Source organism: Falco peregrinus, chromosome 8 (genome assembly GCF_023634155.1).
Source record: "Falco peregrinus isolate bFalPer1 chromosome 8, bFalPer1.pri, whole genome shotgun sequence".
NCBI lineage: Eukaryota > Metazoa > Chordata > Aves > Falconiformes > Falconidae > Falco > Falco peregrinus.
This window is the reverse complement of record NC_073728.1, coordinates 45249587-45271914: the sequence shown is the minus strand read 5'-3', so window position 1 is coordinate 45271914 and position 22328 is coordinate 45249587. Positions and strand designations below refer to the sequence as shown.

Sequence of the window (22328 nt, the reverse complement as noted above, 5' to 3'; positions counted from 1 at the left end):
CGCAGCGCGCAGGCGCAGTGGCAGCGCAGGCGCCGTAGGGCGAGGCGCAGCGCGCAGGCGCGGGCCGGCAATGGCGGAGGAGGCGGCGGTGCGGGCGCAGGCGGAGGCGGTGCGGCGGCTCAAGCAGGACAAGGCCGATCCCGACGAGGTGCGGGGGGCCCCGGCGTCGGGTGCGGGGCTGGGGAGGGGTTGGGGGCCGTCGGGTGCGGGGCTGGGGCGGCGCGGCGCGGGGGTGCCTGGGGGCGGGGTGCTGGGGTAGGGCCGGGAGCGGCGGGCTGGTGTGACTGGGGCGGGGGGAGGCGGCCCGGGGAGAGGCGAGTGGGGCGCGGGGGGCGTTAGGATGGGGAAGCAGAGGTTGGGGGGAACTGGGGGTACAGGTGTAGCGGTTGCAGAAGTGATCGGGGTGCGGTTGGGGTTGCTGTGCTTAGGGGGAAGGTGCTGTGGGGAACTGGGAGTACTGGTAAAGGGGTTGCTGGGCTGGGGCAGTGGCACTGGGAGGAGTGTGGCGGGGGATGGGAGTGCTGGGCGGGAGGATGAGGTGCTTGGGGAGGCTGTGGGAGATGAAGTGGGAACTGGCGATACTGGTGGTAGATTGGAGAGGAGGATGCTGGAGGCTCCTGATGCTGGGGCATGCGTGGCAGGAGCTGGGGGTGCTGGGCCTGAGGCGGTGCACAGGGTGAGAGGTGTGGGGGCTGGGGAGGCAGGTGCTGAGGGCAGTGGAGGTTGTGGAAGCCAGAGAATGGGGGGCTGTTGGGGGTGCTGAGATTGGGGTGCTTGGCCGAACTGGTGAGTCCTGGAGAGGAGCAGGGAGTGCTCCTCTTGTTGCTGTGCAAGACTGGGGATAGTGGATGTATTGAGGTCGAGAAGTCTGGATGTACTGGCTGAAGTAATGCTGAGGCTGAAGGTACTGGGGAAAGCTTACGGGCTGGACTTGGCAGGTAAGCTTACCCTCAGCTCCCTCCCTGGTACCTCCCTAGATCGCGAAGGAGGTGGCAAAACTGCTGGAGATGAAGGCGCAGCTAGGGGGAGATGAGGGGAAACAGAAGTTTGTGCTCAAGACCCCAAAGGTAAGCTCCCCCAGCACACGCACTTGCATGCCCCTCTGTATGCACAGCCCACTCTTGTGCATGCACAGAGCCTGCCCCACGCACCGCTGTGTGCAGAGGCTCAGCACAGACTCACCTGTCTGTTCTCATTTCTGTTTCCCTTTTTGCTTTTAGCAGCAGGGGGGAGAGGGGTGAAGATGTCTGTGACGGCATCTAACCCAGATACCCTGCTAACTTAAAGGCTTTTTTGTGCTTTTGTGGCAAGCCACCCATTAGCTGCTGTGGTCAGGAAATTAAATTCCCTTTTGGTCAAGCTTTATTGTAGCTGCCCAGCATGAGAGGTCTCCTGTATTCTTGGATTGCAGTATTTGAAGTAAGGTCGTGACTTCCGTTGCCCCAATGAGTTTAGGGCTAGGGCTTTTCAGCTTTTATAGCGCTGACCCCACTAGTACCTGCAGACATTGTCTCTCATGGATTGAGGATCCTCTGACTGGTCCTGTTCCCTGTTGACCCGGACAGGGTGGCTGAAGCTGCCTGGTAGGCTGGGTGAGCACGGAGTCCTGGGAAGTGCAGCTCTGATGGTGCAAGGCCCGTTGTGGAGAAGCTGCAAAGCAGAAGCCAGCCAGAGAAACCCAGAGGCCCAGCAGTGTTTGCCAGGAACGTTCAGCACATGTTGAAATGTGGGGAGCAAGAAAGGTCTCGTGGCTTTTGATCTTGCCTTAGTCTGTGGGGGTGGGTAATCCCATTTACTGAGCAGGTCTGGCCAGCAGCTGACATTTCTGTTCTCTTGAAGAAGGACCCTTCCTTCAGGGGTAGCTTTTTAGTCTCCAGGCATCTGAGAATAGTGTCCGTAATGCAATTTATGCTGAAATTTTTTGTAACCTGAATGTTTCATCACTAGCAGCTGACTGGAGACCAGCTGTGCTTCCATGCTGGGTGGGGGAGACAGCTGTGAGTGTTGCTGACAAATAAAACAGGTTATGTTAATGCCACTGACTAGGAAATGTCTCGAAACTCTCCGTTATCCATTTCCTTTATTTTATGTTTTGGTAAATGTAATTGTGGTGTGAGGTCTGGAAAGTGGAAGGGTTTTTCACTGTTTAAAGATGTGGAGAGAGGATTTTGGAGCTCTGTGAGTGCCAGGGAAATGGCTTGGGTGTCCAGCCTGTTTCAGCCATGTCAGCGTACTGTTGAAAGCTGCTCTTTGCTGTGCGACCTGCAGGTGGGGTGTCACGAAGTGCCAGCTCCCTGCTTCCTCCTGCCTAACTGCCAGTCCCTAGAAAATGAAAGTGGAAGGTCTAGTTAATTAACAGTGATTTATGTGTTGTTGAGAGCCTAAAGCTAAATTTCAATTATGCCATCGAAATAATTCAGTGACTCTTAACAGCAAAGAAATTAAAAGGGAGCACATCCCAGTGAACAGTAGATGGGCACTTCACAGGTATTGCACTTTGAGAAGATGATATCTCTTTATGTATGTTTAGACATAGTAGAGCAGCTGGCTGTTCCACAGCTTCAAAGTGTACCTTTCCTCTGATTCCACCTCTCAGGGTGGCTCATTGTGCAGAGGTCTGGCTAATATGTCTGAATCAGAGCTGTGGACAGATCCTGGCTGTGCTGTCATGCTCAGAAGCACTGAACTCGCTGACTGTTAGATCTGTGTCGGCTCCTTTGTCTCCTGTATTGTAAAACTCCTGACTTAAATTTACCTCTGCAGACCGTGGCAGATTGAGCTGTGTCCTGATGTATTCTAGTGGTTTTTGGTGCTGCTTTTTACTGCCTCTCCCGATATCTGGAGTCTGGACTTGATCTCTGGTTTTGCTAGCAATACGATAGCTTCACATTGCCTCTCACGTCTGTCCTACTGTGTGCCTCTAACTCAATGTGTCCTTTTGTGGTGAATGAAGAGACAGGACGTAGCTTGATGCAAGCAAGATGTGGAATTATTAGTGATTCTCTTATATTTATATATGTTTCTACCTTCTGCATGTTACACACTGATTGGTTAAATCTTAAGCGTGAACTACACTGATTGGTTATCTTCTAAGACACATCATTTAAACAATAGGTACCGATAAGTTTATCCTAGCAACATTCTCTATTCTAAGATTAGGGTTTTTTTTTTCCTAGTGACTTTTGTGAATAACAAAGTTCCTCATCAGCACTACCCATTCCCTTATCTTGCTGTTTGTTCTTCTTTGTCTGTCTGGTTGTCATCTCAACCGCTATGGCTCAAGAGCCTGTGGTTAACTTGTTCCTTTGTTCCCAGGACTTATGCCTTACAAGTTCTAACAGGCTCCATTCATCAGGCTAACGGTGCTTGGACTCTTGTCCTTGAGGCCTTGCCCTACATCCTTTGCTGCTCTTCTCCTTATCCCAGGAATCTTTTTATCTTTTCCTATTCCCAGGGCACACGGGACTACAGTCCCAAGCAAATGGCCATTCGCGAGAGAGTCTTCAATGCGATCATCACTTGCTTCAAGCGCCATGGAGCAGAAGTCATTGATACGCCGGTGTTTGAGTTGAAGGTGAGTGAGGACACAGCAAGTTGGCTGAGCTGAGGAAGATACTGCAGTTGAAAGCCTGTGATGTGTTGAGAGCTGAGTTTTCATCTTACACCTCCTAGTGTCCTCCCTTTCTCTCCTTGTTTTCTGTGTGCTCTAGGGCTGATCCCCTGTCACTGAAGATGCTGTTTGTTCGTGTGTCCTTTTGTTGTAGGAGACACTGACAGGGAAGTACGGTGAAGACTCGAAGCTCATTTACGATCTGAAAGATCAAGGAGGGGAGCTGCTGTCTCTGCGCTACGACCTGACAGTATCCTGCCACAGCCAGCACTGAGGGGTCTTGTCACCTTTGCTGCCCTCCTTCTGGGGCGGTGCTGTCCAGAGGGTGAGGGAAGAGGAGGGAGGACAGTCTCTTGGCTCTGACCCTGTACCGACAGGGAGGGCGTGAGCAGGCAGTGTGGTTCAGTGGGTGCAGAACCCCCACTCAGTTATTTACTGTACAATGCTTCTGTTCAGTGAAGTAACACTTGTACGTGGAGGTAAGGAAGATCTGTGTTGAGTGGGGTTTCTCTTACAGCAGGGTACCCACGCTAGGCTGCTGTGGTACACAGCCCACGTGAAACTTGAGATTCAGCCAAAGGTGGTGCTGGAAGATGCCTGTGGGGACACTTAATGGCAGCATGTATGGGCCATGTCTTGGACAGTTGTGGAGACCCTGGGGAGCTGTGGTGAGCCCAGCTGTCTCTTGGCAGCTGCTTCGCCCCAGGGGTGTGCACCACACTGTGCTGGGTGTTGGGGAGATAGTAGGGACCCAGCGCTGCTGGTGACTGATAATGGGGTGGGGTGATCCAAATCCGTTCCCATCCTTGACTCTACTGTCTCAGGTGCCCTTTGCTCGCTATTTGGCTATGAACAAGATCACCAATATTAAGCGTTACCACATCGCTAAGGTGTACAGGCGAGACAACCCAGCCATGACCAGGGGCCGCTACAGGGAGTTCTACCAGTGTGTGAGTTTGGCCATTGACAGGGATGCTGCTGAATGAGGTTGTAGGCTGGGCAGCACCTGTGGGGACATAACACCATGAAAACAGGAGCAAGGCTGTGTTACCCTGCAGCAGCCTTCCCTGGGCTGTGGAAAGCTCAGGAGGATCCTCTAATCTCCCTAGCATCCCCTTATGGATATGAAAACCATTTTGAGAGTGGGAGAGTGAGGACAGTGGCTGTGACACAGGCTGCTGGTGTGTCAAGAGAACTTTGTGATACAGCTCCCAGGTGCCCAGGTATGTGGCCTGCTGTGCACTGTGGAGGAGGGCAGCTCCTTGCTCCATCCCACAGTGCTTGCCAGCCTGGTGGAGAGGAAGAATTTCCTTCTGATCCCAAATTGCAACTGTTGAACTCCTGGAAGTGTCAGCAGGACACATGAACCAGGTGAGCATGTGACTCAGCTGTAGCATATGGTACTTCTGTCCCATGCATAGTCAGTCTTTATTTCAAAGGAAGGGGAAAACCCAGAGGTCAAATTATAGAAGAGGTAAGAAAGCAATTTCCTTTGTGGCTTTCTCAGATGAGTGTGGTAGCCCGGAGGAATGGCTTATGTTCCGCTGTACTAACACAGTTCCCAGGCCTCATATTGCAAACAAATTCCTGTTTGAGAACATTCCTGTTTTATCACACAACCCCTATGGATACCTGCCAGCTCTAGCTTGGTGAATTCCTATTTCCAGGCAGCTTGGGGTCTTTGCCTGCTGTCTCTCCTGAAAGACTTACTCAAGATCTTACTCCTAGGATAGCTAGAAATAGTCTTATAATATCCAGGCTAAACTTACTTCTGTCTGATTATTTACTTCACCTTCTGCCAGTGCAGCTCTTTTAAATGGTAGCCGTCATCCCTTGATTTGGATTCTTCCCCTTTGTCAGATAAACATTTGTGAAATACTTAAAAGAAATCTTCCCCTCAGGCCACATAAATAAAGCTCTGTTACCTTCTCTCCTGGGAGATGCTTTGCCTCTTTGCTCCGCCTAGTAGCTTTTTCTGCATCTTTTCTCAAATATAATTCACCGGTCTCTATTTCACCTGTGCCACATAGAGTGGTAGCAGCACTTTCCTGATTGTACCAGACCTTGCTCAACTTCCGTGAGGATTGCATCAGCCTTTCTTGCACTCAGCTAATGGGATTATTTGATGTGATCTTTTTCCTAATCCATTGCACCAATTTATTTTGGAAGCTTGGTGAAGCCTTGTTGAAATCTATCCACTTAATTAAAATTGTTTTGTGCTCAAAATCTCATTAAAAGGCCTTGCATTTGGGATTCATAAATGGGAGTCAAATAAGAGGTCTCTTGTTACTTCTGTGTTTTATTTTTCTCTGAACATTGATATTATCTTTGTTATTTTCCAGTCATGAGGTACCAGCCTATTAAAACATCTTGCTGTTGGGCTTTAGTTCTGTGTGCTAGTTCATCTGGTAGTCTCTGGTGGAGACCACTCAGGCTTTCCGATTTCTTTGTCTGTTCTTGGCAGTTGAAGCTTTGGTTTGCCTCCACTGAGATCACTTCTCTTGTCTTCTTCCCTGATCATTAACTTGATTGGCATGTGTATTAAGAAAAGGAACACTAATTCCTAAGAATCAAGGTGAAACATTTGGCATTTAGGTCGTACCAAATAATAAGCAGTTTTCTCCTCCTTTCCTGGTTCCTTTGTTCTATTTATTTACTGTTTGATTGCTCTGCTGTCTCCTCTTTATTGTTTTCAAAGATCGCTGTTTCAAAGTGTATCACATAGTAAACTGCTGTGTCAGAGGCAGGGAGCAGGTCATGCAACTCCAGAAGCAGAAAGCAGGGAGGAGCAGAACGGTGTCTTGCAAACTGTCTGTGCTGGCCACAATGCAGTATACAAACTCTTTGCAATGCAGTGGACATGAGCACACTACTGCCTTTGCTAAAAGAGGGTCATAACCCACATTCCATCCTTTCTGCATCCTATTGGCAAGGGCTAGTGCTCCCTTATGTCAGGTTACTGATGCTTTTTGTAGAGAAACTTGTTGGCGGAGTTGAAGCTGTATTGCTGCAGCCGTGCCAGTGGTGCTTAATTGCTTTTTCCTGTGCCCCAGGATTTTGACATCGCCGGCCAGTTTGACCCCATGATTCCCGATGCTGAGTGCCTGAAGATCGTGCACGAGATCCTGAGGGACCTGCAGCTTGGGGACTTTCTCATTAAGGTGAGACTGGGTGGGTTTCTCTGTGCCATGGTGGGAAGCAGTGGTCATTGTTTCTGCAGTTTTATGCAGCAGCACCTGTTGCTACTCAGTGCCCGCTAAGGTCTGATCCAGAAGTTCATCCCGGCTCCTCATGGTGTATATGCTAAAAGGCTGGACCTCAGCTCAGATTTGCCTTTAGCTGGGAATGCAAGGAGGTTTCCTGAGGCTGCAGTTAGCAGAGTTCTCTCTAGGACTAACTACGGTCCCCTGCAAAATGTCCAGCAGCCGGGTCATGTTCCCTGCCTGGAGTAAAACACAGGCGCTGGCCCAGGATCCCTGCCCTTGCCCCAGCTCCCCCTTAGTAGGGACAGTCACTCAGTATGTGCGCTGTGGTGTTCACAGACTTCTGCCTTCCCCCCGGGTCCTTTCTGGGGCTGAGGCCTTTTCAGGAAGGGTCATGCCCTGCTATAGGTTGAGCTTGCTATTTGCTTGAAAATGGCTGTTACCTTGGTGTGGCTGTGAATGGTGCTGGATGTGCAGATTAGGCAGGATGGGGAAGGGTCTACACCAGTAGGAGAGTGATGGGTAGGAGTGCCCAGTGTGCCGGAGGGTGGTGGGGTCTTTGAGGGGGACCCAGAGCCGAGTTGTTGCTGGGCTCTGCAGGGGAGCTGAGCAGTGCAAGCTCAGTGTTGCATTCCTGTGTGCAGCCCCCACTGGTTAGCGGGGCAGTTAGACCTTGAACTTGTCTGGGATGAGCTGAAGAGCTGTGCACAGGAACAGCCTGCCCAGCTACCATGTGTCTGGGCTGTGGTGAAAGCGGATGCCTTTGAGAATGAGAACACACCCTTGCAGTGGGGAACAGCAGAATAACCTGCTTGCAGTTATTCTTGTCTTCCGTGAGCCACTGTCTGTTTCATGTTGATGCTGGAAGATTACAAGCTCCCAAGCATATTTTGTTTCTGTCTAATTTAATTGTAAATGTTCTCGAAATGTTGAATCCAGGTGAGCCTTTGGCCTCAGTTACCTACTATTACAAAGCATAATTAAACTATGGAATTCACTATACTATAACAAAATAAATAATTCCTTACTGATGTTTTAACATAACCAGATGTCCTTTTGTTCTTACAGTGAGAGAGCAGGGTAATGCACTGATTTAATCTCCTTTGTCCGTGATCTTTTCCTGAGCTGTATTTACATGTCCACATGAGAGGACTCAGAGACCTTGATGTTTTTTCTTCTGTTGCGTGGAGGTGTCTGTAGCTCTAGAAGGAGAATGTGATAGCTCTACCTAGGCTTTGTAGGAGTCAGTTGTGGTAGCTGGTCTGCTGTGGGCAGAGAGACAGCTTAGCTCCACAGGAATGGGAAGAGACAGAAACTGACTGCAAACAACAAAAAATCTTGGCAGTTATCTGCTAGTTTCACTTTCATGCTTAAAACTACAGATGAGAGAAACTGTACACAGCTGAAGCATCTATTTGAGTTCATAGTTAATGACTTGGTCCCTCTCCCTCAGGTCAACGATCGGCGCATCCTTGATGGGATGTTTGCAGTTTGCGGTGTCCCAGACAGCAAGTTCCGAACGATCTGCTCCAGTGTTGACAAACTGGATAAGGTACGGGCTGGAGCCCTGGGCTGCAACTGCTGCTGCTGGAGTTTCAGTGAGTCTCTGTCCCTCTGGGCTGCTCTTACCATGGTCCATGAGAACTGGCTGGAAAATGCTGATAAACTTTGAGTTCTGATTTCTGTCTTTCTCTGGAGGTGAGGCACATAGGGCACAGTCACATAGGCAAACTGGATTCTGTGCTTTCTTCTCCAGTATCCCACGAGGTCCTGACAAATGGAAAGGAGGGAAGGAAAAAAGCTTTTCATGTGGGAGGTTCAACATCCCAAACCTTAGCCTTATTAAGGTGCTGCTGCTTATGAACCAGGATCATGAAAGCCTGCCCCCAGTCTGGGCCAGCACATTGAAAAGCCTTTTAAAATATATCAGGTTCAGTTGGGTGCTGTGAGGAATCGCAGTTGTGTCCTGGAATCATAAAGCAGCCCAGTTTGGAAGGGATTTCAAAAGATCATCTGGTTCAGCTGCATGGCAAACATGACATAAACAGTAAATCTCTGTGGTAATGCAGGAGTAGAGAAGTGCAATCATAAATGATAGTCTGTAAGATGGTTGGCTTGCAGGTGACAGAGTGGAGTTAAATGGAAATCCACAGGTGAGTAGGCTGCTAGAGTTGTTGTGTTGTCCAGGACCCTATTCTTAAATACTGTCCTGCAAGCTGGTGCTGTTCATGATCATGCCACAGACTCTACAGCATGTGCATGTTGCTGGCCAGGCTGTTTCAGCATGATCAGGGCAACAAGGCAGCAGGTACCCATAGGACTGCGCTCAGCAAGCTGTCTCAAGAGCACTGGCTGTTGTGAAGATCTGTAAGGGATTCAGGCCCTTATATGGCCCCTTGGGAAGAGGGAAAGGTGCCTGCGTTAGGTACAGCTTTTTCTTTGCAGCTGATTGTCTTGACTGTAGGCCCTAGTCAGATATAAAGATGCTGGAGATCAGTATATACATGTATATATAGTCCTCCGCTAAATGGCTAGGGAAGAGGAACCTTAAAATTAAGTGTAATTTAAAAATTCACTTTTCTTCACTCAGGATTCACAGTAGAATTTGGAGGTGAATTTCTGTGTATGTTCAGTCATGTGGGGGACACTGTGGGCTGACTCCTTAAAGGAGCGCTCCTAACCTTCTTATAAAACCCTTAACAAAGCACCCTTGTACATTGTCTTGTATTTGTGTTGCTTTGTTCAAGGATGAACAGCATTTTCCTTTGGAGGCCTCGTGTGATGATTGAATGAAATCAGCTAGAGGAAGGGCTCACTTACAGTCCTGTTAGTAGTGACAGCTATTGCAAAGGCATGACCAAAGTGTAGGTTTTGGGGCTGTGTGTGCATGGAAAAGCAATAGGAAGGGAGGATTTGATTTTTTTTAGAATGGGATAATTGCCTTGGTTTCATATGGAAATACTGTGATTTATCTCGGTGCAGCTGCATGTGATCAAGACTCTACTTCTCTTTGACCCTTCTGTCAGTGAGAAAACTGCAGTGTGTTCTGCTTACATTGGGCTTTTGCATGTCCTCACACCTTTCCAGGTGGTAGCCATGACCAGCAACACTTTCTTGACTAGTATTTATGACTAGAGTACCTAACCAGGGAAACCACAGCAGCAAGACATCTCTCAAACTTGGTGCTTTTACAGTATGGATGTTCAGTTCTGGCCAGAAATCAAAACCAAAGTATTTGGCCTGGGGGACGGCTTTGCTGACTGCAGCGTTGGCATACAAACAGACTGTGCAGAGGTACAAGAAATGGAGCTGTGACTATATATATGGCCGTGGTCTGAGAGCATTTGATATGCTGCTTCTCTTGTGCACCTCTTAACCATGCTGACACTGATGGGGTTCTGCTGTGTAGAGATCTGTTCAGGGCAGATGTTCACCTGTATTGGGCAGAACCAGCAGAGACCTTCCCCAGGAGAGACCACATCCCTGGAGTAGTGGCTGATGTTCATCTCTCCCCTCACAGATGCTGTGGGAAGAAGTGAGGAGCGAGATGGTAGGAGAGAAGGGGCTCTCTCCCGAGGCTGCAGATCGCATCGGGGAGTATGTCCAGCTTCACGGTGAGCACTGTGGGTTGGAGCCCTTGGCCTTGTTCTTCCAGGCCAGGCAGGGAGGGCCAGCGGCGGAGCGGTGCGAGGCGCGCACGAGGCTGGCCAGGCCCATTGCTGCGGGTGCTGCTGCACTGGCAGACGTGAGGCACAGCTCGTTCCCACAGGTGGCCTGGACCTGATCGAGCGGCTTCTCCAGGACCCCAAGTTGTCACAGAACAAGCTGGCCAAGGAGGGGCTGGGGGACATGAAGCTGCTGTTTGAGTACCTGACCCTGTTTGGCATCACAGGGCAGGTGAGGGGGTGCAGAGGCAGGAGGGGGGGGGCTGCCCTCGTGGCTGGGCAGCCTGGGCCCCCCGAGTGCACGCAGTGACGGGGCTTCCCTTGTGTCCTACAGATCTCTTTTGACCTGAGCCTGGCGCGGGGTCTGGACTATTACACGGGGGTGATCTTTGAGGCCGTCCTGCTGCAGCAGGAGAATGACCATGTGGAGGAGCCAGTCAGCGTTGGGAGCGTGGCTGGAGGTGGTCGCTATGACGGGCTGGTGGGGATGTTTGATCCCAAAGGACGGAAGGTGCCCTGCGTGGGAGTCAGCATTGGGATTGAGCGGATCTTCTCCATCCTAGAGCAGAGAGTGCAGGTAGGTGCCTTTGGTGCTCAACTAAGCATGGAGAAAGAGCAAGAATTTACATCTTCCCCATGTACCCCCAGTCCAGCAGATGCTGGTGAGTTTTCCTTGCTGCAGTCTTTGATGGAGAAGCCAGCTGGGCCTCTACTGTGCTCTGCAGCAGGAGTCAGAACCGGGATATAAGCTCCAATTTTCTCTGGCTTGGGAGGATGGTCTCTGTGACTCGCACTGGAGACAAGACCCTTCTTCCAGCAGCCCTCAGACACGGCTTGTTCAGCTGCAGCTGGAGGGGGCACTTTAATCCTCAGCAGTGCCAGATACCCAAGTCAGGTGCCTTAGTGTTCCCCACTGCATTAGCCATCGCGTGACGCCACATGCTCCTTGGCAAGGCAGCTCTGCTCTGCAAGGCTGGCGAGGTGGCAGCCCCCCACACCTAGTCTTCCTGCCCAAGGTGCTACAGAGACCAGATGGGGAACAAATGTTCAAAGTGTCCCAGATCCTTTTGATTGTTTTGGTTTTTTTCTCCTGTTCCTCCCTCCTTAGGGTTGCTGTACCAATGTGTTGTCCTCTGTCCCATTCAATTGATGTTAAATAGGTCTCTGTAGGCTTGCAAAACACTGCTGCATGTTTCTGTCCCCCAGAGACCTGTTGTGTGGAGTCCTCTCTTAGCATCTAGACACAACTGGGATTTCTAAATGGAGAATGTATTCTTCCCTACCACCTGCAGTTCTGGCTAGGTTTGTTTCTCTGCAGGTGACCTTTTAAAGGCTTCTCCCTTCAGCGAAAGGGGCGGCAGGAAAATGCTGCTTTCAATATCCAGCATCTGCCATGGGAGCAGGTAGCTCCTGACAGTGCTGCAGCATCTCAGCTTGCTGCTGTTAATCTAACCCACAGTTGCTAGCTCAGCTGTAGAATAGGCAACTGCCTCTATCCAGCTTCTTGGATCTGCTTGGAGCAGATTTCTGGGAGGCCCCTGGTATGGAGGGACAGCCTCCAGGAAGAAGCTGGCAGGGAAATTGCTCATTCTCAGCGTGTCTTAATCTGCACATACCTGCAGCACAGGAGGGAGGCTCTGTTAATCCCCTGTCATAGAACAGCTGCAGAAGATGATTCTGCTTCAATGGGGGGGGGGGAGGGCCCTCCCTGAATCTACTGAGTTTATGCTGTTCATCCCACTGAGCCTGGTCGTCTTCACCGCTAAATTGATGGCCCTGGGGTGGTGACCCATCCTGCTTGTAGGGTATCGGATATCTCTGTTATGTCCATGGCATCTTTTGAGTCTTGTCCCCTCTTTAGGCCTCTGAGGAAAAGATCAGGACAACAGAGACACAGGTGCTGGTGGCCTCTGCCCAGAAGAAGCTCCTTGAAGAGCGGCTGAAGCTCATCTCTGAGCTGTGGGATGCTGGAATCAAGGTATGACCAGGTGATAGCAAAGTCAGGGGCTGCCTGGCCTGCACTGTGTGCAAGGAATGGATGAGATCTGGCTTTGCTTTGGGAGGAAGGAGTCACGGGGAGAAGGTGGGCAGCAGACTGCCCTCCTGAATGGAGCCTGCCTTTTCTCAGTGTCCTGAGTCAGGTGTTTTCCAGGAAGGGCTGGGCAGCATGGCTTGGTTATCTCTGTAACACTGCAGTGGCTACTCTGTTATCTCAGGACAGATTCCCAAAGCAGGCCACACTCCAGCCCCTGCTGCGTGGCACCAGGGATACCATGCCACTTCCAATAAAAAGCAAAAAAAACCTATGGAGCCTTTCAAGGAGGGGAGAGTGAGGCCAGGGAGGAGCCTGGGCTGTTTTCTGCAGGCTGAAGGCAAGCTGTGTGGCAGGGCCCTGCTCCCTGCCTGCTGCAGGCAGACTCCCGTGATGGCTGAATGGAGGAGAGTGCCTGGGTGCTCTGCCGGGCTCCTGACCCTGTAGGGACACCACAGATGTTTGGCCCTGGTCTGACATGGACTAGAACTAATGACCTGCTATTTCCTGAGGATAAGCAGTGGCTTGTGAGTATCTTTGAGCTGAGTTGCATTACTTATTAGCTGTAATGCCCAGCCTTCTCCATTAGCCCATCTTCTCCTCCACCATGCACCACCACACTCACCAGATGGCAGTTTGCACTCCCCCAACCAGGCATTGCTGAGCCAGTCTGCTGAGAGACAGGTCATTGCTGATCATGGTGGTATGCTCTGGTTCTCTTCCAGGCAGAGGTGCTGTACAAGAAGAATCCCAAGCTGCTGAATCAGCTGCAGTACTGTGAGGACACGGGCATCCCTCTTGTGGCCATTGTGGGTGAGCAGGAGCTCAAGGATGGAGTTGTCAAGCTGCGGGTCGTGGCAACCAGGGAGGAGGTGAGGCTCATCATGGCGTGAGGGGAATTGGCTACTTGATCCCAGCCCTCCAGACCCATCTGTGCTGTGCTCTGAAGCAGTGCCGTCAGGGTGTGCACAGCAAGGTGGCTTTGCTGGCCCACATTTTCAGTGTAGTGCCCAAAGGGGAGATCAGAGGAGTAAGGCACTTCCACCTGATGTGAAAAGCCTCCAAGGCATAACAAAGCTGCTCATACAGAAGGTGTGGCATAGGGAAAGCTCTCCACGCTGTAGGCAGAGAGGTACAAACCAGGGCTGACAGACTTGAGGTGAAGCCTGTAGACTGATGGTGGTGGCCTTGTGGGTGCACTTTTGGAGACTGGGCGAGGCGAGTTTCCTCAGCCCATCTTGACTTGCTGTGGAGCACATGCCCTCATGTCAGCCTGCCACCGAGACCCCTTATAACAGGTTCTCAGTATGGCTTGCTCATTGATCTTTTCAAGCAGTGGTCTCCTCAGGAACTTCTGTAACAGCTCATGTTCCAGTTCCTTACACCATGCAGTTTCCTGGAGCCATGAAGCATGGTTGTCTCCAGTTCTGGAGAGTTTCCAGTTGTGTGGCCTCCTTGAATCCCTAGCTATTCCTCAGTTCAGGAGCCTGGAACATGGAGGGGCAATTCAGTGGGCTGTATGGCTGCTTGTGCTTTCCATCCAGGGTGCAGGACCAGCACTGATCTACATACTGGTCCTGGCTCTGGAACCAGTAGGAAACAGTGGGAAGAGTATTACTCCTGATGATTGGGCAGGAAAGTGCTTGGCAGGGTTGCAGGCAGGTTCTTGCGCTCACAGATTCAGCTCCACAAGTGCTGCAGCCCACTCAGTCCTCACAGAGGGACTGCTGCCAGCACTGCTGTGATCTCCCAAGAGACAGGGCCACAAACGTGCAGGCCATCCCTTGGGCATCAGAGAAGGTTGTGCTATGTCAAGCTGCTTGTGTTGTATTGAAGCAACTTTGTGCTCCCCCTGTGCAGGTCAACGTTCGCAGGGAGAGCCTGGTTGAGGAGATCAGGATGCGAACGAGCCAGCCTTAAATCCCTTCTGGACACGTCTGCTTGTTTGTTGGATTCTGGATGACAGATTTCCTTCTGTAAATGCCTTCACCAGGCCACGCAGCAGTGGGCACGGGGTCGGGGGGGCTTTTGAAAGTTGTATTTATTCTTGTCTCATGCCCCTCCTTTCCTGGTGGGAGCAGAGAGGCAGCACCAAGCCCTGGGACACGCCCTGACTCTCTAGTACGTCGCTGCAAAGATGTTTTGCAAGTGGCTCTGGCAAATGCTGGCCTCCCATCCGCTGTCACTGTGGTGACACATGGAGCCCCGTCCTGTCAGCAGGCCCCGGGGTCTTGGCTACAGCTTCTTGTTCCCGTCGCTTTGAATAATCATCCCACCCCATCTCGCTGCTCTGGCTGCAGGGAGGTGACCTTATCCAAAGTAAAATGTAAAGGCGCTGCTCCCAGAAACACAATAAATCTGTCCCTCCCAGGCCGTGGCTCCTGTCCCTACTTCCCACCCGGGGCAGGGGTTTGCTCGGCTGCTGTGGGGCGAGAGCTGCCCTGGAGGGGGCGGGGGGACGTTTCTTCAGCTGCGATGCGCCCCCCTCGCTGCCGGCCCCTGCGCCCTGGGCAGAGCAGAGACCCGCCAGCCAGCGAGGCCGCCCGGGGGCGACTTGAGCCGCCCTCCCCGGCTCCCTCTCCCCGTAGGCGGCAGCTTTAAGCCCGGGGCTCCCTCCCGTGGCCGGGCGGCGGGAGCGGGGCGGGCGCTGCCGGCGGGTCCCTCCCGCGCTGCCCGGGGCGGGGCAGCCGTGGCGTGGGGGGCGGAGCGGCGGCGCTGGAACCTTCCAGAGCCGCGGGCCGGGCGGCGAGGAGGAGCAGCGGCGATGGAGACGGTGGAGACGGTGAGCGCCCTTGGGGGGCGGCCCGGAGGCGAGGGGAGCCGCGGTGCGGGGCACGGCTCCCCTCGGTGCTGTCGGGCGGGGGCCAGAGCCCCCGAGCCCCGGCTGTGGGACCCGCGGGCGGGTGGTGCGGCCCCCAGCCCGGTCCGGCCTCTCGCCCGCCGCGGTGGCCCGGGGCAGCCCGTGCCGCTTGGAGACCGGGGGGGTGTTGGCACCGCATCGGTGGGGTCTGAGCTGGGCTCGGCCCTGTCATGCCTCCCCCAGAGCCCTGGCGCCCCCCGCAGCCCCCGGTACCGGCGGGGCCAGGTGGTGCCCTGTGCTGGGACCCGGCCCTGGGAGCCCAGGGCCGTGGCGGGGGACGCTGTTGGCCTTCCTGCTCCTCACAGCAAGATTGCCTCGGTTTGACCCCCACTGTCATCCAAAGGTGGGTTTTTGTCTTCAGGAAAGATGAAACCCCTTGGAGGGGGAGAGGTGCCTGGGGATGCGGGGGTGATGGGCGAGGTGAAGGCACGGTTTCACAGGCCCTAATGAGACCTTAGTGAGCTAAACCCTGATGGCATTGGCACACAGATGGTGTCTCCAAACCCTCTGTGATGGCCTCAGAAGCTTGAGGAGATGCTGGTAGAAGAGAGTTGGCTGTCTTGGGGTCCCAGCCTGTGTGGGATCTCACGGCCTGATGGTCACCTTGGCTCCATGCTCCAGCCCCTTCTTGCAGCACCAGTGAGCAGCCATCTGGGCCTTGGCTCTCAGAGCCCTTGCAGGCAGCCACAGGGGAGCTGCTGGTGTCCTTGTGCTCTGCTGAAGTTGCTGGACTTGGTCACGTGGAGCAGGCTTGGGCAGTGGGCATGGTACTCCTTGGATGTGCAGTGTTGAGAGGCCCCTCAGGTTTCCTCGGGGCAGAGGGGTTCAGTGTTTGCTTCTCCACGTGCCGGTCGGTGCTAGGCCTTGCAGTTGCTTCGTGGGTTTGGGATGCCCCTAGTTGGGAGGCTGGAAACTCTTTGCCCCAGCAAGCCCCAGTATCATCTCCCTCTTCAGGCATGGATTACCAGTGTTAATAAGGCCAACAAGATGGCCCTGCTTGCCTGGGCGAAAGAAACCGGCATCAACCTGGTGCAGACCAACGGGCAGAGGCGGTATGGTGGCCCCCCTCCAGGTATGTGAGAAGAATATCTCAGTACCATGGTGCCCTGGGAGCACAGCACGTAGGGTGCCTGGCGGGCACGGAGGTGAGGTGGATCTCACCCACGTGCACTGTGTTGCTGTGTGCCTGCAGGCTGGGTGGGCGACGCGCCACCAGCGGGCACGGAAGTGTTCATTGGGAAGCTGCCGCAGGACATATATGAGAACACACTGATCCCACTCTTCCAGAGCGCAGGGAAGCTCTACGAGTTCCGCCTCATGATGACCTTCAGTGGGCTGAACCGGGGCTTTGCCTACGCCAAGTACAGTAGCCGGCGCAGCGCCAAAGAGGCCATCGCTGCCCTCAACAACTTTGAGGTGCGGGAGGGCTGTGCCATCATGGTGTGCAAGAGCACGGATAAGTGCGAGCTGAGCGTGGATGGCCTGGCCACCTCGGTGAGCCGGAAGGAGGTGGAGGCCATGCTGCGGCAGGTCACGGAGGGGGTTCTCAAGGTCACCCTGCATACCAGCCCCTGCCAGAAATGGGCACAGCTTGCTGTGCTGAAATACAGTTCACACCAGGCTGCTGCCATGGCCAAGAAAACCCTGATGGAAGGTAAGTGGGAGGTTGGGGTGCTGTGGGACGCTGCTTGGGATGCTGGTCTTCCTGGTATCTCTAAGGAAGGACCGATCCCACCTCCAGACTCAGCTGTGAGGTGATTTCAGCCCTGAGACATCCCCTGTTCTCTCCCTGTGTCCCATGGGAGGCCCGTTGTCCTCAGTGGTCCGGATCCCCGGCAGCCCTTTTGCAGACCCAAGTGGTGCTGAGGTAAAGGGGCTGCTGGAGGTCATCAGGCAGCTGCCTGCTCAGAGCAGGAGCATCACCAATACCAGCCCAGTGCATGCAGAGTGTTGACCAAGTTATTAAACCCTCCTCGGGGATATGCCCTACCCCTCAGTGCCCTGTCCTGCGGTTGCACAGCCCTGTGATGGGATGTGTTTCCCAGACAGAACCAGAACCTCCAGAGTCCTGGTTTGTACCTGGTTCTGCCCCAGCAGAGAAGTGCTTGGCTTTGACGTCTTTGCACCTGTCCCTAAAATCAGGCTGCCCCTAAAATTCCCTGAGCTTTGCAGCCCCAAGGCCACCTTGGCAGCAGCCGGAGGTGGAGAAGCAACCATCCTGCAGCTGTGTGAGTGGTTGTGCAGGCAGGGGAAAGGGTCCTGTGCAGTTCATACAGTGTGGGTCGGTGCCAGACCACCCGTGGGCAGGGTGTCGCTGTGCCAAGTGGTGGGGGACAGGACAGGGTGGGGGGTGGGTGGTACTGGATGGCTAGTGTCTGAACATCTGCCAGCTGCTGCCCATCTCTCCTAGGGAACAGGCTCAGTGGCCCATATGTGAGGGTGGATTGGCTGAACCCCGACCTGAAGAAGAAACTGCAGTCATGCAGGGAGAAGCCATCATTCAGCCAGGTCCAAGGGGACAAGTGCCTGGGAGTCCCCACGCAGGCACCCCTGTCTCCGCTGCTGTGCAGCGCAGTGGACCGCCTGAACACGCTGTGCTGGAGGCAGTACCGGGGGACCCCCATGTTCCTCACCAAGTGTGTCCAGGCAGACCCCAGTGGGTGGCTGAGGTTCTGGTGCCAAGTGGTGATCCCAGGGTGTTCTGTGCCCTTCAGTGGGTTCACATGGGTCTGGCAGAATGGGCCAGGCAGGAGCAGGCATGAGGAGGCGAAGGCTGCAGCGGCGCTGCGCATTCTTCAGATGCTAGGTGAGTCTTTGAGCGGTGCCAGTGCCAACCCCCTGCCTTTCCCAAAGTCCTGGAGTGTCTCTGGGAGTGTGGAGCTATGGTGCTTCTAGTGCATGGGGGGAGCCAGCCTGGCGGGCAGGGCTGAAGGAGTCACTCCTTTGCTGGATGTGACCCCAGTGGCTCTGAGCTCCGGGTGGGATTTGTGGCTGGCAGCAGGGGATACAAGGGGAGGGGGTTTTGGGGTGCTGCTCCCTGCAGCACTGCACAGAGCCTGATGCTTTCTTCTCCGCTGCAGAGAGCCAGCTGACATAGGCAGCTGTGTCCTGCCCAAACCAGGAGCTGAACCTGAGCTGCCAGCCTCAGTGTCGCCAGCTGCAGGAGCAGTGTGTGAGCCCTGCTGGGGACCCGGTCCTGTTCCAGGCTTTCAGTTTGTTTGAGTTTGTTTTGAGAGCTGGGTGTGGAGGACAGGCCTGCTGCTCTGGTCTGTGACAGCTGCCTGTCCCCTGCCAGCCTTTGGGGTTCGTTCTGTTTTTTGGGGACAAAGGTTTACCTGCCCAGTTTGGCTTTTACATTGGTTTGTGTTGTTCTGCTGTGGTGGAGACAGGCCTGGTGCAGGTCTTGGGAGAAGGAGAAGCTGCTAGGAAAGACTGCCAGCAGTGGCTAGGGAGAGGGGACAGTGGGGGCCACCTGGGCACCTCTGGGGGCCATCTCACCTCTGCTGGCATGCCTGGTTCCTGAGGAACAGCCTCAGGTGAGGACGAGGCCACACGTGGGGACTGTCCTGGTGGACAGGGGACATTCCGTGGGCTGATGGAGCTGTTTCTAATGAGGGGAGTGCCTGCAGGCTCTGGGGGGCGCAGGGCTCTTGGGGCTGCGGGGAAGTAGCTGTGGGGTTACTGGCTGCACATGAATGATTCCGTGAGACCAGGAGGTCCGGCCGCATGCTGTTCACTTGGTATTAAAGTAGCCTGGAAGGGACTGGCTGTGTTGTGTTGTCTTCTGCTCCCACATCCTTGGCTCCCTGCCTCTCCAGCACCTGCTCGATGCTCTCCCCCCACACCAGGCAGCCTGTCTTCTCCAGTGGCAGGAGAAGGGACAGTGTGGGACTTGGATCCATCCTGTAGCTTCCAGGCTCCGGAGCCAAAGCCTGCTGGGCCCCTGGAAACAGCGGTCACTCCTGTAGGAAGCAGCAGCCCCTGGCACCCAGAGCTTTGTGTCCCCAGCTTCTCACTGGGGTCATGGGAGTCTTTCTGCCTGCCTTTTGGTGTGCCCCAGGCTCCTCCAGGCCCCCCTTGATGATGCCCCAGTGGTCTTTGGGGGTGCACCTCTGGGACATCATAACACCATCATGCTTTTCTCTGGGGCCTCCAAGCACCTTTCAGCATGCTCAGTGATGTAAAAGTGATTTCTGATGAGCTCTGCGGGGCTTCCAAGTGTGTTTCAGGGCATACCTGGGTGCCTCCTGAGCGCAGAGCTCTGGTAGTCCTTTCTGTGCAAAGGACCTGGGTGCTTTGCTGTTTGCCACCAGTGGTCTCCAAGGGCCTTTTGGGGCTTGTTATGGTCCCAGGTGCCTTCTGATGCACTTAAGGGACTCCACATGTCTTTCTATGCTGCCCAGGTGCCTCCAGGTGTCTTGCACTGCAGCACAACAGACTCTGCAGTGCCTTCAGGTGTCCTCCAACAGTCATTCTGCACTCAATACTGATGAACCAGTGCTGTTTGCAGTGCCCAAGTGCTTCCCAGAGCTTTGGGATGTGGCCCATGGGGGCTCAGTCCATTTGGTGCAACTTGCATGGCCTGCACACCTATCTGTGCTTCCCAGAGCTCTACCGGTACCTTCTGGCACACACCTGGACCCACCAAGTCCCTTTGGCAGCACCTAAGTGGTATCCTTACTGCTTTTGGTGATCCCCAGAGAGGATTGAGTGCCTTTTGATGCACCCCCAGGTGCTGCCAGGTGCTTTTCTTCTACTTCCCAGAGATCTGCCTGTCCCTCCTGATGCACACCAGTACCCTCACCATCTCTGTCTGTGCACCTGCAAGAGCCTCCAAGTGAATTTTGGTGTCTTCAGAGAGTTTCTTGTTGCACTGCAGGAGCTTCAGTGTGCCTTTTCTGGTGACGCCTTCCTCTGGGACCTCCATGTGAGTGTCTGTGCCCCCCAGAGATCTACCAGTGCTGTCTGAGGTACCCCAAAGACCTCAGGGGCTATGCTGGCCCTGGGGACGTGTCCTAGCTCGGGGCAACATGGGAGGCTGTGCGTGCCCAGGAGCAGGGCTGGAAGAAGGGTCACCCCAGCTCCCGAAGCAGCCAGGTCTTTTCTTCCCACCAAGGACCGCCTTGCTCTCTAAACACGCTTCTCAGAGGAGTCTAGGTGCAGCTGATCAGTCCTAGTAATAGACTTGGTCAATAGTTTAGGTCTAAAGGATTATGCCTGCAGCCGTTGACCAGAGTCAGAGATTTGTAGATTTCACACAAGGCAATGCAATACTAACAATAACAATCAGTATGATAAACATTAACGCATGGAGGATTAGATTCTGAATCCATCCACTAATTCTAATCCAAGCCAACTGAAAACCTTTGAAATCCACCCAGTCTGTTGCCACTGTCATGTCTCGGTTTCATCTGCTCACGGAGCTCCTGGGTCTGGGCTGCAATTTTTCACATTTGGTTTGTGGCATGATACAAGGTAGCAGCCACATTCGGAATTGACACACAACAGGTTTCCTTGGGATGGGTGGTATTCAGCCACCCACAAAGACCTTGTCTATTTCATAATACCATATCTAGTGTTAATTTATTCTGTAAAACTATTTTAGCAGTCCCTTGCAATTGTGCATCTATTGCACTTACAAATATTCTTGTTCAGTTTGACAAAGATTCCACTTGCCCTGTCAAATTCTGTCTATATAGTTGATTCTAAACTATCTGTGTCCAAAACCCCTCAAATGATTTCACTGCTGAATTTACTTCTATTCCTGGGGTATAATAACTTAGCCATGGCACAGGAGGCAGTACGCTGCTGTTGGTTTCTGTGCCCTGCTCTATCAGCTAACCCTTGAACATAATCAAAAGCATATAAAGGGCATAAACTAGGGAGTCCTAAAGTACAATAAGTTATCCCAGAAGAGCTCAATATAGTCACAGGTTCTGCCGTCAGAGCAAGCCCAAACAGTGGTGCAGGAATCAGAACTTAACTACACGTGGCATTAAAAGTTCCCACACTCCAGTGGCCACGATGATAATGATTCAGTGGGAAGTGACATTTTCGTCCATTCCGTATCGCCCACGTACCTACAGAGGTCTGGTTGAGAGAGGGGTTGCAGCTGGGCTGGTTGCATTTACTGGGAATGGGGGCACTACAGTTACGGCATAAACAGATTGTCCTTAGAGCACAATATTTGCCAGCAGCCATCCACGCCCAGGGGTGTTCGTTTATGTTGGTGCCATTTAGAACAACTGTGCAGTTCCAACTCTCAATGGGAGTCGGAGCCCAGGTATTCAGAGGGCTCTTGAGCCGTTTGGCATTTTGTTTTCGTGCAGCTGAAGACCAAACGCAAGAGGCCTCTTTGCTGCCGATGGGACAACCTGTACCGCATCTTGCAGGGAACTCCAAGCACCATTCCACGTTAATGGCACCAAAGTGTTTGAAAGTAATCGGAGTTCCCCAGTGTGGTCTATGATCCAGATTGGTCATCCATGGAGTGAGGGTACACGATACATGGGTTGGTGAATTGTTCATGGTTGCGGAGTACACAGAGCAATTTTTATGCCATATATCTTCATATGTCAAATTGGTGGGCCATCAGTAAAGGAGAGCAGGCACCACAGGGATCACACTAACTTCCCTTACAGTGCGATTTGTTTCCCATAGTTTTAAAAGGGCTTCTGATATGTTTAATGGAATTACAAAAATAGGAATTTCTTCCTCAGGTAGTTGGCATTGACATGCAAGGCGTGCGTTGTCTCCAACTCATCATTTTACAAAATCCCTGTATCACGGCATAGGTCATATTATTACTGGTAGCAGGGATACCCTTTTTATTTTTAAAAAATCTGTCATTATGATTATTTCTTGCAACTATTATTATTACCACACATATACATACTAAACTTACATGTATCTTCCTAAAACTACTCAAACATAATAGGCTCATGTTGATCAGAACTCC

At 53.0% G+C, this 22328-nt stretch overlaps 2 protein-coding genes across 4 annotated transcripts; both read left to right on the top strand.

Moving 5' to 3' along the window:
• Positions 1–29: 29 nt before the first annotated feature.
• On the top strand, positions 30–14881 carry HARS1 (histidyl-tRNA synthetase 1). 2 transcript variants are annotated; one of them, XM_055811782.1, is made up of 13 exons: positions 30–148; positions 978–1067; positions 3455–3574; positions 3765–3860; positions 4435–4560; positions 6664–6771; positions 8267–8365; positions 10334–10427; positions 10583–10710; positions 10813–11055; positions 12340–12456; positions 13236–13382; positions 14371–14881. In XM_055811782.1, exons 1-13 carry the CDS (start codon positions 71–73, stop codon positions 14428–14430), a joined length of 1506 nt encoding a protein of 501 aa, XP_055667757.1. In that variant the 5' UTR covers positions 30–70; the 3' UTR covers positions 14431–14881. The 2 variants fall into 2 exon arrangements, with proteins under 2 accessions (XP_055667757.1, XP_055667758.1); XM_055811783.1 differs by lacking the exons at positions 12340–12456; positions 13236–13382; positions 14371–14881 and adding an exon at positions 11204–12332.
• Positions 14882–15193: 312 nt separating this feature from the next.
• Positions 15194–19133, top strand: DND1 (DND microRNA-mediated repression inhibitor 1). 2 transcript variants are annotated; one of them, XM_055813125.1, is made up of 5 exons: positions 15194–15292; positions 16325–16442; positions 16563–17024; positions 17781–18176; positions 18451–19133. In XM_055813125.1, exons 1-5 carry the CDS (start codon positions 15275–15277, stop codon positions 18465–18467), a joined length of 1011 nt encoding a protein of 336 aa, XP_055669100.1. In that variant the 5' UTR covers positions 15194–15274; the 3' UTR covers positions 18468–19133. The 2 variants fall into 2 exon arrangements, with proteins under 2 accessions (XP_055669100.1, XP_027644583.2); XM_027788782.2 differs by lacking the exon at positions 15194–15292 and having other exon boundaries at positions 15368–16442.
• The last annotated feature ends 3195 nt before the right edge of the window (positions 19134–22328 follow it).

Coding starts and splice junctions, on each gene's coding strand:
- HARS1 (XM_055811782.1), top strand. CDS start 71: ATGGCGGAGGAGGCGGCGGTGCGGGCGCAGGCGGAGGCGGTGCGGCGG. Junction 3,575..3,764: donor CGCCGGTGTTTGAGTTGAAG/GTGAGTGAGGAC, acceptor CTTTTGTTGTAG/GAGACACTGACAGGGAAGTA. Junction 13,383..14,370: donor TCGTGGCAACCAGGGAGGAG/GTGAGGCTCATC, acceptor CCCCCTGTGCAG/GTCAACGTTCGCAGGGAGAG.
- DND1 (XM_027788782.2), top strand. CDS start 16,259: ATGCCCCTAGTTGGGAGGCTGGAAACTCTTTGCCCCAGCAAGCCCCAG. Junction 16,443..16,562: donor GTATGGTGGCCCCCCTCCAG/GTATGTGAGAAG, acceptor GTGTGCCTGCAG/GCTGGGTGGGCGACGCGCCA. Junction 17,025..17,780: donor CAAGAAAACCCTGATGGAAG/GTAAGTGGGAGG, acceptor CATCTCTCCTAG/GGAACAGGCTCAGTGGCCCA.